Genomic DNA, 13,469 nt, shown 5'->3' with positions numbered 1-13,469 from the left:
GACGTGTGCCAACACCGCCTGGCTAAAAATTAAAATTTTAAGAGAATTTACTAAAGAAACTTGACTATTTGTAGCTCCTGCCAGGTAAGGAGTTAAAATACAGGAGGTTTTGTTAAGATTGATATTCATTGAGGTATTTGTTTAATGACTGACTTCTTTTCAAAAGTTTTTATGTAGTGTGCATTGGATGTCTTGCCTGCATATATGCCTGCACCGCGTGAATGCAGTATTCTTGAAGTCTAGAAGAGGGAGTTAGACTCCCCGGAACTGAAGTTACAGGTGGTGTTATCCACATGTGGGTGTGAAAACTGACCTTAAGTGCTTTGCACCAGCAGCCAGTGCCCTAACCACTGAGGCATCTCTAGCATTTGTTATTATTTTTAAATGAAAACAGGCACCCTCCTGGTGACACTAACAAGGGCAGTGATTCCTCCCAAAACAGCTCCTTCCATTAGGAACAGAACATTCAATTCTGTGATTCTGTGAGGTCCTCATTCAGACCATCATCCCATTTGTAACTTGATTTAGTTGAAGTATATTTCTTCTCTTCCTAGTTCCTGTTTGTCTAAGAGTTCTTTTATCTTTCTTGATGTTTGAATGTGCTAGGGCTTCTCGACCCTCTCTAATACTCTGCTTGTTGAAGTCTATTGGATATTTATCCTGTGTCTTTTATTTGATTAAGTTTGAGTATGTCCTTATCATTTCTAGTTTGTTTCCAGACTGTTTCCTTATTAAATATTTCTTTATTGCTGGCCTTTTCATCCATTTTTGGCTTTGTCCTCTATGTTGAATACTTTTTTCCCCTGTAGGTCCTAGATGAAATCCTTAACTTATTTGTATTGCCTTTGAGGTCATTGGTCTTTTATATTAGTTTATTTTTGAAAACTACCTCTGACATTCCACCTCATTCGGTACTTTTGCGTTTAGCATGAAAAGAGTCTGGATCTTTTTAAAAGACATTTTTTTCCTGTGTGTGTGTGTGTATGTGTGTGAGTGTGTGTGTGTGTGTGTGTGTGTGTAGTCCAGGCTGGCCTCAGTCTATATGTAATGGAGGCTGTACTTGAATTTACCATCTCACCCCTCTGCTTTGAAAATGCTGGGAGTATAGGCAAGTGGCAGCACACCCTACCGAGCAGCCTGTTCTTCAGCGTTCTATCCTTAGTACCATTTACAGAGGAAAGTGAGCATCAACATCAAATGGTACAGATACAGAAAGACAAGGAAGATCGAGTAACCCTGTTAATGTGTCACCAATATGATAAAACAGAGAAAAATGACAAAACTATTGTAGAGTATGCTGTGGAATTAAAAAATCATTTAAGGTAAAGGGGAAATAGTGACTAAGATAAAAGGAGGAGGCAAGAAAGAGGGAAAATCATAAGAAATAAGATTAGAGAAAAGAGTAAGAAATAGAGAAGAATGCTGCAAAGGGGAAAAGAATAAGAGATTGTTCTAAAAATTAGCAAAGAAAAACCAAAAGTAGGTTTTCTAATAGGAAGAAAAAAATACATGACCAATCTTATATAACTAGTAGGGGAATTGAAAAACAAAACCACAAAAAACAAGCCTCAATGTAACAAAATCTGAATAACTACTATAAGTAACAGGCAAAAGAGAAGAATTGTTCTTTTTTTGTGGTGCATCCTAGGTGGTTGGCTGTGTCAGGGTTAAGCTGAATGTCTCCTTCCTTGCTGCCAGGTGTTAGAAGCTCACTGACGTGCATGATGAACACAGACTTTGTGTTGTCTGAGAAGCTAATGGCCACAGAAGCAGTTCTGATACTTTAGTGAATAATAGAAGGGCTCTGTGGTCCGAATCAGTGGTGGAAATGAAGTAAGGTTTTCTATGAAGCTAGGCATTTTGACCCATGGCAGAGTGTGTCTGCTGTTGAGTATGGGGCATTCTTGTTATAGACCAAGGAGAACTGGAGAGCGGAAGTGCAAGTCTGTTCACAGATCATTGTGGATGCCAGACTAAATGTTCTAAACTTAGCTATTGTAAAAAATGGAGAGAAGGGTACCCGGACTAACAGATACTACTGTGCCTCATTGGTTGGGGACTAAAAGAATTAGAAAGATCAGAAAGTTTTCAGTCTAAAAGATGATGTTCACCAATGTCTTGTTAGACAGCCCTCAAACAAAAAAGGTAAGTAAGCCCATGACCAAAGCACCCGAGATCCAGCATCTTGTTACTCCACGTTTCCTGAAACACAAATGCTTACTTACTGCTCTGAAGAAACAAGGATGACACTGCAGGATATGTTAAACTTGTGGCCAAGAGAATGAAGGAAACCAAAGAAAAACATCAGAACTGATTACAAGAGACATAGGCTGTCATTACTGAGAGCATCTACTTCCAAGTCTTAGTCCAGTCAGAAACAAATCTTTAAGATTTAACATAATCATACCTTGAGACTCTCCTCTCTTGCCCAAGCTACTGAAATGTTGTTAAAGGAAAAAGAAAAATATTAGGTTTGGGAGTATAGCTCAGTGACTAAGAACATTTGCTGTTCTTCCAGAGGACCTGAGCAGATCCTCAGTCAGCCTGCTCAAAATACCTCATAAATCTAGCTCTGGGACATCTGGTGGGTTCTGGATACTACAACCTCATCCTTTTCCCCACTCACGTGTATGACTGCAGAAAGAATATGTATTGGACCAGTCCTTTTTCTGAGACATGTAGCTTGGAGAAAGGTCAGTTGTACATGGCAGGTGGACGGCTGGTAGAGCATGTGGCCTATGTTTCTTGTTCTCCTGTAGCTGTGGTAGGCGAGTGCAGTGTCAGCCAGAGCTGCTCCCTTCAGGAGCTTAGCTTCCTCCTGTAGTGCCAGTTAGACCTTGGAGCCTGATCTGGGCTGGGCCTCTCACCCCTCTTAGATGCCTGATTGTATGCCTTGGGGTGATATTTGTCCTTTTAGGGGTTATCTCTTAAGTACAGATCTGTGCTGTGGATGAGTACTGCCTTCCTGCTACCATTCCCAGCTACTAGGATGCTTTGATGCACATATAAATTATATTATGCTTAAGTGTGCTCTTAAACATTTACTATTGCCATGCATTAAACTGTTCAACTTTAGCTTTGTAACTTTATTATCTTTGATCAACCCTTCTTCATCCTTCTTCACCCTCACTTTCTCCAACCTCTGGTAACCACTGTTGTACTTACAACTTATGTAAGGTAAACTTTTTAAGTTCTACCTATGGGTGTAATTGTGTGCTGCTTGTCTTTTGGTGCACATCTTCATGTAATATAAAGATATCGAGTTCTACTCTTACTGTTACAAAGGAAAGTATTTCATTTTTCAGGTGGTTGAATAGCTTTTCATTGTGTGTTTATATAGTAATTTTGAGTTCTACTAAGTATTTTAAGTTTATTTTTAGACAAAAGACTTCCTTACTCAATTGATAAATATGGGTATTAGAGCTTGCCTGTCAGACTAAATATGCTGGTTTGCCATAGTTGGGCAGCCATTTGGAATGAATTCCAAGTGGACTCTTGCATGTGAATTGTTGAAAGGTCTATGGTGGATTCTTTATTCCTGAATTGATCCAGGTGGGGTTTAATGAGGGGTGTTTTAATTTAGGACCTAACTTGTATTACTAGACAAATATGTAGAATATACTTTTCCGATATATTTTAAAAAGCAAAAAACCAAATTACTACTAATAATGTCACTTTAAAAAATATTTTCTAATCCATCTTTTGACTTAACTGTTAAAAGTTGATTCTATTTATTTTTACAGGGTGACTGTCGTTCTTACAGTTACGTGTGTGGAATCTCCAGTAAAGATGAACCTGATTGGGAATCTCTTATTTTCCTTGCCAGACTTATACCTCGAATGTGTCATAACATTAACAGGTATTCCACAGGTCACAGAGGGGATGAGGCTGTGGATGAAGTGTGGTGGGAAAATATGTCCTTTAAGGTCTTTTCTTAATGAAAGACTAGAAGACTTAATTATACATGTACGTAAGATAGGAGTGGTGTAGCCACTTTTCTTTGTAATGTACTTTGGTTAAATTGCCTTTTTCTTGTGCTTTGACTACGGGAATACTTAATATTATCCTATATTTTGATTCCCTCATGATAGTATAATTATTTTGCTTATTTAAGAAAAAATACTGAAAGAAAGGATGTTTTGGGGGACTAGTTATGTGGCTCAGCAGGAAAAAGTTCTTGCTACTAAGCCAAGACCTGACTTAGATCCTGGGATCCTCATGGCAAGAGGGGAGAAGGAATATTGATAAGTTGTTTTCTCACTTTCACACATGTGATATGACATATATGCATCCAAAAAAGTCAAAGACAGCTTTGCAGGCTAGTTTTATATCAACATGACATCAGCTAGAGTCATTTGGGAGGAGGGACTTTCAGCTGAGAACATGACTTCACAGGATTGGCTATAGGCAAGCCTATAGTGCATTTTTTTAATTAGTGGTTGATGTAGGAATGCCCAGCCCCTTGAAGGCAGTGCCACCCCTGGGCTGGAAGTCCTGGTGCGATGAGAAAGCAGACTGAGCAAGCCAGTAAGTTGCATTCCTTAATGGCCTCTGTATCACGCACTGACTCCAGGTTTTGTCTCTGTTTATGTTCCTGCCTTTCCTTCCTTTGGTGATGAACTGTTGCTTGGAAGTATACAAAACCTCCCCTCCTCTAGTTGCCGTTAGCCCTGGTGTTTTATTACAGCAATAGAAGCCATAACTAAGAAAACAGTAAATTGATTTGTCTTTGACCTATAGAACTAGTGTATGGTTTTTGATCTGTAATGTTGGTGGTGGTGATGGTGGTTATTGGAAAGCAAATTAAAATTGGGCAGTGTTGAAGAAAGAGGACTAGATTGAACCTCCATAGTCTGTTTGGATAGGGAAACATGGCAGGCCACTGGATTTTCTTTTACAGATACCAACAAGAACTCAGGGTAGAGGAAGGAAACATTGATAGAAAATTTTGAGAATCCCAGCAGTGCATCCTTGGACCAGGAATGGTCTCTGCTGGAATTAAGGAGGGAGAAAATGCAGATTTAATAGTTTATCTTAAAAAAGGTCACTAATGGGACTGGAGAGATGGCTCAGAGGTTAAGAGCAGTGCCTGCTCTTCCAGAGGTCTTGAGTTCAATTCCCATCAACCACATGGTGGCTCACAAACATCTGTAATGGGATCTGGTACCCTCTTCTGGTGTGTCTGAAGATAGTCACAGTGTATTCATACATAAAATAAATAAATAAAAAAGGCCATTAATGAATAATAGCCACTGTTTATTACAAAAACAAAAAAATAATCTTGTCTTTTAGTTTTTACCATAATGTAATTTGTATATAATGTAATTTGTATATCAGGCTTAAGTTAGATCATGAACAGCTTACAGAAAATTTCTTTTGAGCAGTCCAGATTTAAGTAAAATTTGCTTTCAGTAAAGTGAATAATCTCTCAAAGTAGTAATCCTACTTCCATAAGTACAATCATTGCTTCTCATTGTAAGATAAAGCTGGACTTAACTATTAATGCTCATCACATCACAAATATGGAAGATGTGACCTGAAAGATTGGATTAATACTTAGATTATGTCATTGGTTATAAGAATATGCTTAGTAACCACTGGGGAAATCTTAACTGTCTGAGAACCAAGCAGAACTCTCATGAGTGTCTGAGCATCTGATCACTAGCCTGTCACAGGCAGTAGTTAAGATGAGGTAGCCTTTGTCTTTATTGTTCATGCCAGTTTACTTAGGATTCCCTGAATTTAAAGTGTTTCCTTTTGCTTACAGAAAGGCAGTTTAGTGTGGTTGATATTATCAAAGAATTACTAAATATTATATTTAGTGTGGTATATATTATTAAATAAACGATGTTTAATACTTCTTAACCAAAAGTCTCAAGTTTAGTGTTTGAATTGCTAATTAAATGTTATTTCATAGTTGTCTCTTTCCAGTTTTTTTCATGACTATTGTTTGCTTAACCAACAAGAGTTGCTTAAGACTTATAGTTTGTACAGAAACTTGAAATGCATCTGTTAGGGTTAATCTGAAAGAGTTGTTGGGTTAAAAAGAAAGAGTTGGGAATGCCAGAATTCCAAATTGGTGGAACATACCACCCTGAGCTGTCTTGAGATGATCAAAAGTCCCACATACAGTTTCTCACAGTACCATGTTTCTTCTGACCCGTTTCCACCTAGAGTTGTCTATATCTTTGGCCCTCCAGTTAAAGAACCTCCCACAGATGTTACTCCAACTTTTTTGACAACAGGGGTGCTCAGTACTTTACGCCAAGCTGATTTTGAGGCCCATAACATTCTCAGGGAGTCTGGTAAGTGCTCGTTTTATTTATCACAGCACACTGTATGTATAACAGGGTTTTTTAGAAGTTTGACGTTAATAATTTCAGACAGTAGGATGTAGCTTTTGCTGTTTATTATGGGAGTTTCCATAATACTTTCTTTTTTTTTTAGTACAATTACTTTAGTTTTTCAGCTATTTTTCCATTGTGGGATGATACTAAATACTACCTGGTTCTTTCTTTAGGGTATGCTGGGAAAATCAGCCAGATGCCAGTGATTTTGACCCCATTACATTTCGATCGAGATCCGCTTCAGAAACAGCCTTCATGCCAGAGGTCTGTGGTTATTCGAACCTTTATTACTAGTGACTTCATGACTGGTGTACCTGCAACACCTGGCAATGAGATTCCCGTAGAGGTAATTCATGTCACCTTTTCTAATATGCACGTGTGTCAGTGCCTCATATATTACCTGGTACAGTGACAGATATAGGCTGTGACAATTTATCTTTCTAAGATTGATTCTTTATAAGTTCATTTTTCTTTCTGTTTTCACTTATTCAATACAGACTAGCTGGAAGGGACTTTAAATATAATACAACATTGAGATACCTGCTTATTTTGATTATTACATAGAGTATAACCTAATTCTGCTGATTTTTATTTACTATAAAAGACACAATCCTAGGAGTGGAGAAGAGTTGTGATTTTTAAGAAATAAGAATGAGATTTGATGATACTTACAATTACAATTTTTTTTATAAGACTTAGTCTTTTATATCTTATAGTGTTTGTGAACCTTTGGCTAAGGATGATCCCAAGTGCTGGGATTAAAGGCCTGTTTCACTCTGCTGGGGATAGGACCCTACGGTTCCATTGTGTTTCTTCACTACTCTCCTTGTTTTTCACCAACATGAAACTCCACAGGAGTTATTTATATTTGGTGAAAGTGGAACTGAGACTTCAATTAGTGGAGCTCTTTATTACAGTTCTAATGTGACGCTCTGACAAGGGGCTGCTGGATAGCTGCGTGACGTGTGTTTAGCATCTGCTTTTTATGGCCAACTTTGTCAGATCTTCAAGACAGTCTACTGTCTTTGACAAAGGTGATTATTATTACAGTGCTTCCTGTGATGATTTGGTAGTGCTGGAGTTGTATGTTTAAGCCATAGAAATTTACAAAGTATTGTATTAACACATAAGTGATATGCTTGGATGCTATAGCATTGTCAAACACTTTGAGGAATATTGACTCTGAGTCACTGTATCTATGGAGAAAAATAATCTAAGTTTAATCAGAACCATCTCTCATATGTGAAGAGTAATAGCTGAAACAGATCATGTTTTAATTTTAAGGTGCAAGTATGTATTCTCAATTCTTTCTTGTGATCTTTGTTTTGGTAAACAGGTGGTGCTAAAGATGGTCACTGAGATAAAGAAGATTCCTGGAATTTCTAGAATTATGTATGACCTAACATCAAAGCCCCCGGGAACCACTGAGTGGGAGTAATAAATGTGTTGATGAAGAACTGTGTGCTATTGAGGCTCATTAGAAACCACTTGTTTGACATGCAGTACTGTGAAAAATGTTCCTGAAGCAGCTACTTCATAAGTTCTCATAGCAGTGATCCATGGCGTAGTGGCATAGGAGCTGAGGATGATTAAAAGGGAAGGAATAGTTAGTGTGTCTGAGTAAATACTTGAGGAATCATTGCCCAAATGCAGACAGATTGTTCTTGCTTTTGCCTCCCTTATGTATGGATTCTTGATATCTGTATATAATGATGGATGATTAGCTTCTGTCTGCTTGCTAGGAATTGTTAGAAACAAAACACCCTTTAATTACCAGTGTGACTTACTGTGTGTGCCTCTTGGAGAATCTGAATTTTTTTTAAAATTTTTATATTATCTTCAGTAGATGAGGAAAACCTATTTTTGCCATAGAAAGGTATAAGAAAGCTATTAGGACATTTTTTTGACACAAGGAAAGTAAAATGTAAGATGCTTCAAAGACGTAGCATACCAGGGATTTATTATGGAAGGACTTAGAGTTTGATGATGTCACAGCCATGGGTATAAAGGAACTGGCATGTTTCCTACAGATGCCATGCTTTTCATTGTCATCTTGTTAATATACACAAAAGAGTTTTATCCTCCCAGCCCCGTGTCAGCAGTTCCTACAGCTGTGTAGAAAGAGTTCCTAATCTCTCTCAAGGCTGTCTCACAAAAGATTAAGAGATGAGAACTTGTTCCTTTTCTTTGGGAGAGGAAATGTTGCTATTATTTAGGAAAGATCTGTAAAAGGACACCCTAGGTCTGAGCCATAGACAGATTTATTACTCCTTGCTCAGAAATCTTGGCTGATGCAGGGTATTTGCCAACATATCTCCTAGCTTCCACAGGTTCCTTTGGACAGCCACACAAGCCTGGGAAAGTAGGCAGTACAAAGTTAAGTTAGAAGAAATAGTGCCATGGTTTTTCACTTGCTTTTGCCCCAGGTTGTACCCTGTTGTCTGGTTTGGAAGATCATTTCCATTATTCAGGTACCAAGTTCTGTTTAGGATTCAGTGTTAAATGAAAACAAAAGGACACATAAGTCATCTTGTGGGCTAGTTAGAGGACAGCCAGAGACTGCTGCTGAATCAAAAGGGAGAGCTCTGACAGCAGACACCTACGCCGGAGACAGGATTTGTCTGATACAAAGGGGTTACATGTCCATTGTCCCAGTGAGAAAGCTCTCTGATGGCTTTCTAAAAAGAAGATGTGATAGATTTAGGCAGATTGAGGGTTGTGTTATTTCTGAATGGGAACTGCCAAATGCAGAATGTTGACCAAAGTATCAGTACATGTTTGATTACACACAAAACCTTGTTCTAGCAAAAGAATCTGGTAGACACAGCAAGAATCACCAAGAGTATAAGATGTCCTTGCCCTGAAGTTTTTTGTGGCATCCTTGTCACTGCCATGGTCTCTGTACAGCTGCTCAGGTGACCGTATGCTCTGGGAAGTGCTGTTTATTTGTGACTTGCATTCTGGACATTGATGGCATATATAATACTCAGAAAGATTGGAGTTAAACTGTACTTAGTGTTTTTCTAATATGTTCTCTTAGATGCCATTATGTAATCCTTAATGCTGAAAAGAAAATTTCTCCAGAACATATCTACACATCATATAGAAACTTTGTGAGACTGAGAGCTAATTTTCATGTTTACTATCTATTTTCCTATGTGGTCATTTTGCCTGATACTGTATAGCTTATTTGATGTCAATAGTAGTTCATGTGGAAATAGTTGAAAATAGTTGTTACAGTAAAGGAGGTAAACAAATTCAGCTTGGGATTGGTTGCCAGTGACTTTAAGAACCAGTTGCCAGGATTTCTTAGAGGAAGCCATCCTTCTATTAAGTGTATTCCAGCCCTAAAACCATATGGCCTTACAGCCTGTTTACTTTTTGCTTGGACTTCATGCATAGTAATATTTATCACTTGATATCCTGGGCAGTTTTGGCTTACACTATTCGTTGTTTGGGACACTTGTCTGCATAATTTATAGAGTGAGATCTGTGAAAATGTGATTTATTCCAAAATTTGCAGACCATAAAAATTTAAAAGCCAAATAAATAAATCCCAGCCCTATCTTAGTGAACCTATCAGTGATGGTCCATCTGTGTGGGATATAACAACCTAACATACATTTTTTTTTTTCAGTTTTAAGAGTAATTTATTTTATGTATGTGAGTACACTAGCTGTCTTCAGACACACAGAAGAGGGCATCAGATTCCATTACAGATGGTTGTGAGCCACCATGTGGTTGCTGGGAATTGAACTCGGGACCTCTGGAAGAGTAGTCAGTCAGTGCTCTTAACCTCTGAGCCATCTCTCCAGCCTGTGACATAAGTTTTGAGGACAAGTTTTTAGATGTATCTCAGTGATAGGTTAGGGTTTCTTTCCCTCCCCCCTTTTCATCTTGTAGTAGCTGAATGCAACCATAAATCACAAAATTAATTTCCTTGCTGTGTGGGGACTTAAATTATGATGGCCAATTTTAGAAAATAACAGTTCTGTTTTGTATAAAGAATGAGGGTATTCAGGTAAAATAGACAACACTGTCCATATTACTGGTTTGCCTTGCTATTTACGGATGTGTGGTCCTGGAAAGGTTGGTTTAATTTTTTAGCCTCATCTTAAGAAGTCCCAACATCAACCCAGCCCTGAATAGCTACTCTCTTGTCTCCTTGAAACGATTTATGTGGCTCATCCTCAAGTTCATCATGTATTTGAGGATCACCTTAAATCTTCACCACCACATTGAACCCAGAACCACCTGTGTATGATTGGCAAACACTCTTCCAATTGAGCCACATGCCTGGGAGCATTCTTAGTTAGAAGCAAGAAAAAACAGCAGGAGACAGTGGAAAAGTTGGATAGTGCTTTCTTTAAAGAAAACAAAAACAATAAACATAAATATTCAAGATTTGGTCATCTCAGGTTCTTGAAAATGCTCTTTTGTAGTGTTTGCAGACTGTTTTGGGAAGAGCTGTTAGAATGTTTTTGCTTTGACAACATAGTTTGACAGACTGTTTTGGGAAGAGCTGTTAGAATATGTTTCTGCTTTGACAACAGGTAAGTATTCATAGCTATTAACTGTTAGCAGAGCAGGAGCTGGATTCGGGTTTTCTTATTCTTTGTTGTGGTTCTGTGTACAACTCATCAAGAATACACTGTCACAGTGTTGTCTCTTAACAAGAGTTCTGGGGGCCCCGTTGCCTTTCAGAAGTGATAACATTCTTACTCCTGGAGTTCTGCCCATGCTTTCCCACTGCTCTCCTTAGTGATCCTCCCTACTCCCTGCTCTCCAAGATTCTTCAGGGTGATGCTAGAAGGCAGGCCTTCACTATTATTACCTCAGTGATTGATACTGCTTTAATTAGCCCATGTTTAGGTTTTAACTGAGTCCAGGTTAAAAGTTTTTGATTTGAGAATTCGCTCTTGTCTTGATTGAAGTAGCTGTACCAGATGGCAGTGGAAAACTATCTTTTACCACATGAGGCTTTCTGTCACAGCAACAATGGCTTTTGCTGCATCTGTATCTGTTTTTGTTGGGGTTGAGGACCATCATTGGGAATTGAATCTAGACCCAGTTGTAGTATGTTTGTGAATATTTAACAGCCAAAAGAGTTCCCAGAATATCAAGATGCCACCTTGCAATAGTAGGCACACTGTATATAGAAGAGCCCATAGAAATGTTTACCTTTTTAATTGGATGCCAACCTTGGTTGCTATAGTCTGAGGAATTTAAACAAACTCAAATGTGACTAAATTGTGTGTGTGTGTGTGTGGGTGGGTAGGGGGGGGAGAGAGAGAGAGAGAGAGGTATCTGCAGAGTTAAGTTTCTTAGGAAAAAAATTACTATTAAGGGATAAAACTGGTCTCTTGTTAGAGTCAAACAGGTGAGGAATGTAAACTGGAGAGTCTTGCTGGGATCCTCATTAACTAAGTTCAGACCCTGGGTATAGACTTGGATCTGATTGCATCTATGTTCCACAGAAAGTAGACATACCAGTCTGAGTAGGGAATCTGAAGGGCAACTGACATTGTTACCCACGTTGAGATCTGTATACTCTCATGGACTTATTCACCCTCTTTCTTCCTACTCCTTTTTATTTCCTCTTAGAAGTAATCTAGCACTGTGTTATAGTTACCTACAGTTATGAGATTGCTCAGGTCATGGGCTAATAAGGTTGAGCTATTTTTACATAGCTGAAAAGAAACCTTTAGGAGCTGTGCCATGTGGTTATTAGCTATTAGAACTAGAGACACCTCAACTAGTCATTTAATAGCACCATTGTAGTTTTCCTGTTAAGATCTTTGTTTTCTGTGAACCTTGTGGTAGCTTTGGACCTTATTTAGAGTTATTAAAGACACAAAAGACGTTGGTTATTTCATGTTACATTCAGAAACACCAAAATATGAGTTGTTGAAAAACCCGAACTTAGTGGAATCTAGTGGAGTCACATACCTTTGAAGAACATGTTGGACTGTCTTTACATCCTCTGTAACTATTACAACCTTGATATTTACATAAAGTGAATGTAAACATCCTCTGAAAATATTTTTTATAAAGTGCTACTTGTTAATTGAACAGTGTAGTTTTTGTGAGTTGCTGTGTAATGGCTAGTGATTGCCATGTATTTTCTGTTGCAGTAATATTGACTATAAAATGGCTTTGCTAAATTAATGTGAAATGACTAAAATCCCTTCTAAAGTAAATTTCATAAAGGAGTAAATGGTGATTTCATAATTTGTCAGTAAGTCTTGTTTATCAAAAAGGGAAGCAAGAGCCAAAAGGACCTGCCATGTTCAGATTCTGAGAGCTCTGCATATGTTATGGAGGTTTCTGGGCAGTAAGCTTAACCAACTTCCTTTCGTATGTAGGAATATGTCAACATCTTGTCCAATGTTAACAGTGGACACAAATCTTTGGATTGCTCTTTAGTTAAATGACTAACAAAAGGTGCATGTATACATGTATGCTTTTAAAATTAGCCACAAACATCATGTTCTGAACATTCAATGTAAATTCTTATTCAGCTTCTCAAAATGCAGAATTTACTAATTCAATGTATTTTATAGTGCTGCAGGTCAAACCCAGTGACTGATGTGCAGGCATTTGTCCACAGCTACATCCTGAGTACTGGGTTCTTACTTGTTTATGAATATTATGAATGGAGCAAAGCTATCTCTTGTGAGAAAAGATTAGAGGAAACCATGGGCAGAGACAGTGCTGACAGCCATGACGCTCTATCTTATTAGTGCTTCAAATCTGTGACCTGGTACGGCCTTCTGCTAACCCAGAAAACAAATTCAACTTGATTTTTTGAGAAGTTTTTTTACTATCTTATCAGCTTAAAAAATGTTTGAGTTTAAATCTGGAGAGTTTATATAGATCAAGACTCATTCTCCACTTAAAAAATACCATGTTTAACATGGGCAAGGTTTGTTCATTTTTGAAGTAATTTGTGATTTATATTGCAACAGTTTATGTAGACTAGATCCTTATCTAGCCTTGATATTAAATTAAATCCTTACTAAATTTGCCTCTATTTAGAGTACTGTGCCTCCATTACTGTTTTTTTAGACAACATATCACTGCCAAATATACAAATTTTTCTTTTAAACAGTGTTAGTGAAA

The 13,469-nt window shown here is 37.9% G+C and overlaps 1 protein-coding gene across 1 annotated transcript in view; it reads left to right on the top strand.

Moving 5' to 3' along the window:
* The window catches only part of Gmps (guanine monophosphate synthase), a 32,780-nt gene extending 24,976 nt beyond the window's left edge, over positions 1-7,804 (top strand). Inside the window, exons 13-16 of the mRNA XM_052180410.1 lie at positions 3,744-3,859; positions 6,175-6,305; positions 6,521-6,693; positions 7,684-7,804. Of these exons, the coding sequence (XP_052036370.1) occupies positions 3,744-3,859; positions 6,175-6,305; positions 6,521-6,693; positions 7,684-7,785 (522 nt within the window). The 3' untranslated portion in view covers positions 7,786-7,804. The remainder of the gene's footprint in view (positions 1-3,743; positions 3,860-6,174; positions 6,306-6,520; positions 6,694-7,683) is intronic.
* Positions 7,805-13,469: the final 5,665 nt, after the last annotated feature.

Source organism: Apodemus sylvaticus, chromosome 4, assembly GCF_947179515.1.
Source record: "Apodemus sylvaticus chromosome 4, mApoSyl1.1, whole genome shotgun sequence".
NCBI classification, from domain to species: Eukaryota; Metazoa; Chordata; class Mammalia; order Rodentia; family Muridae; genus Apodemus; species Apodemus sylvaticus.
The sequence above is the reverse complement of the archived record's forward strand: the minus strand, read 5'-3'. Positions and strand labels throughout refer to the sequence as shown.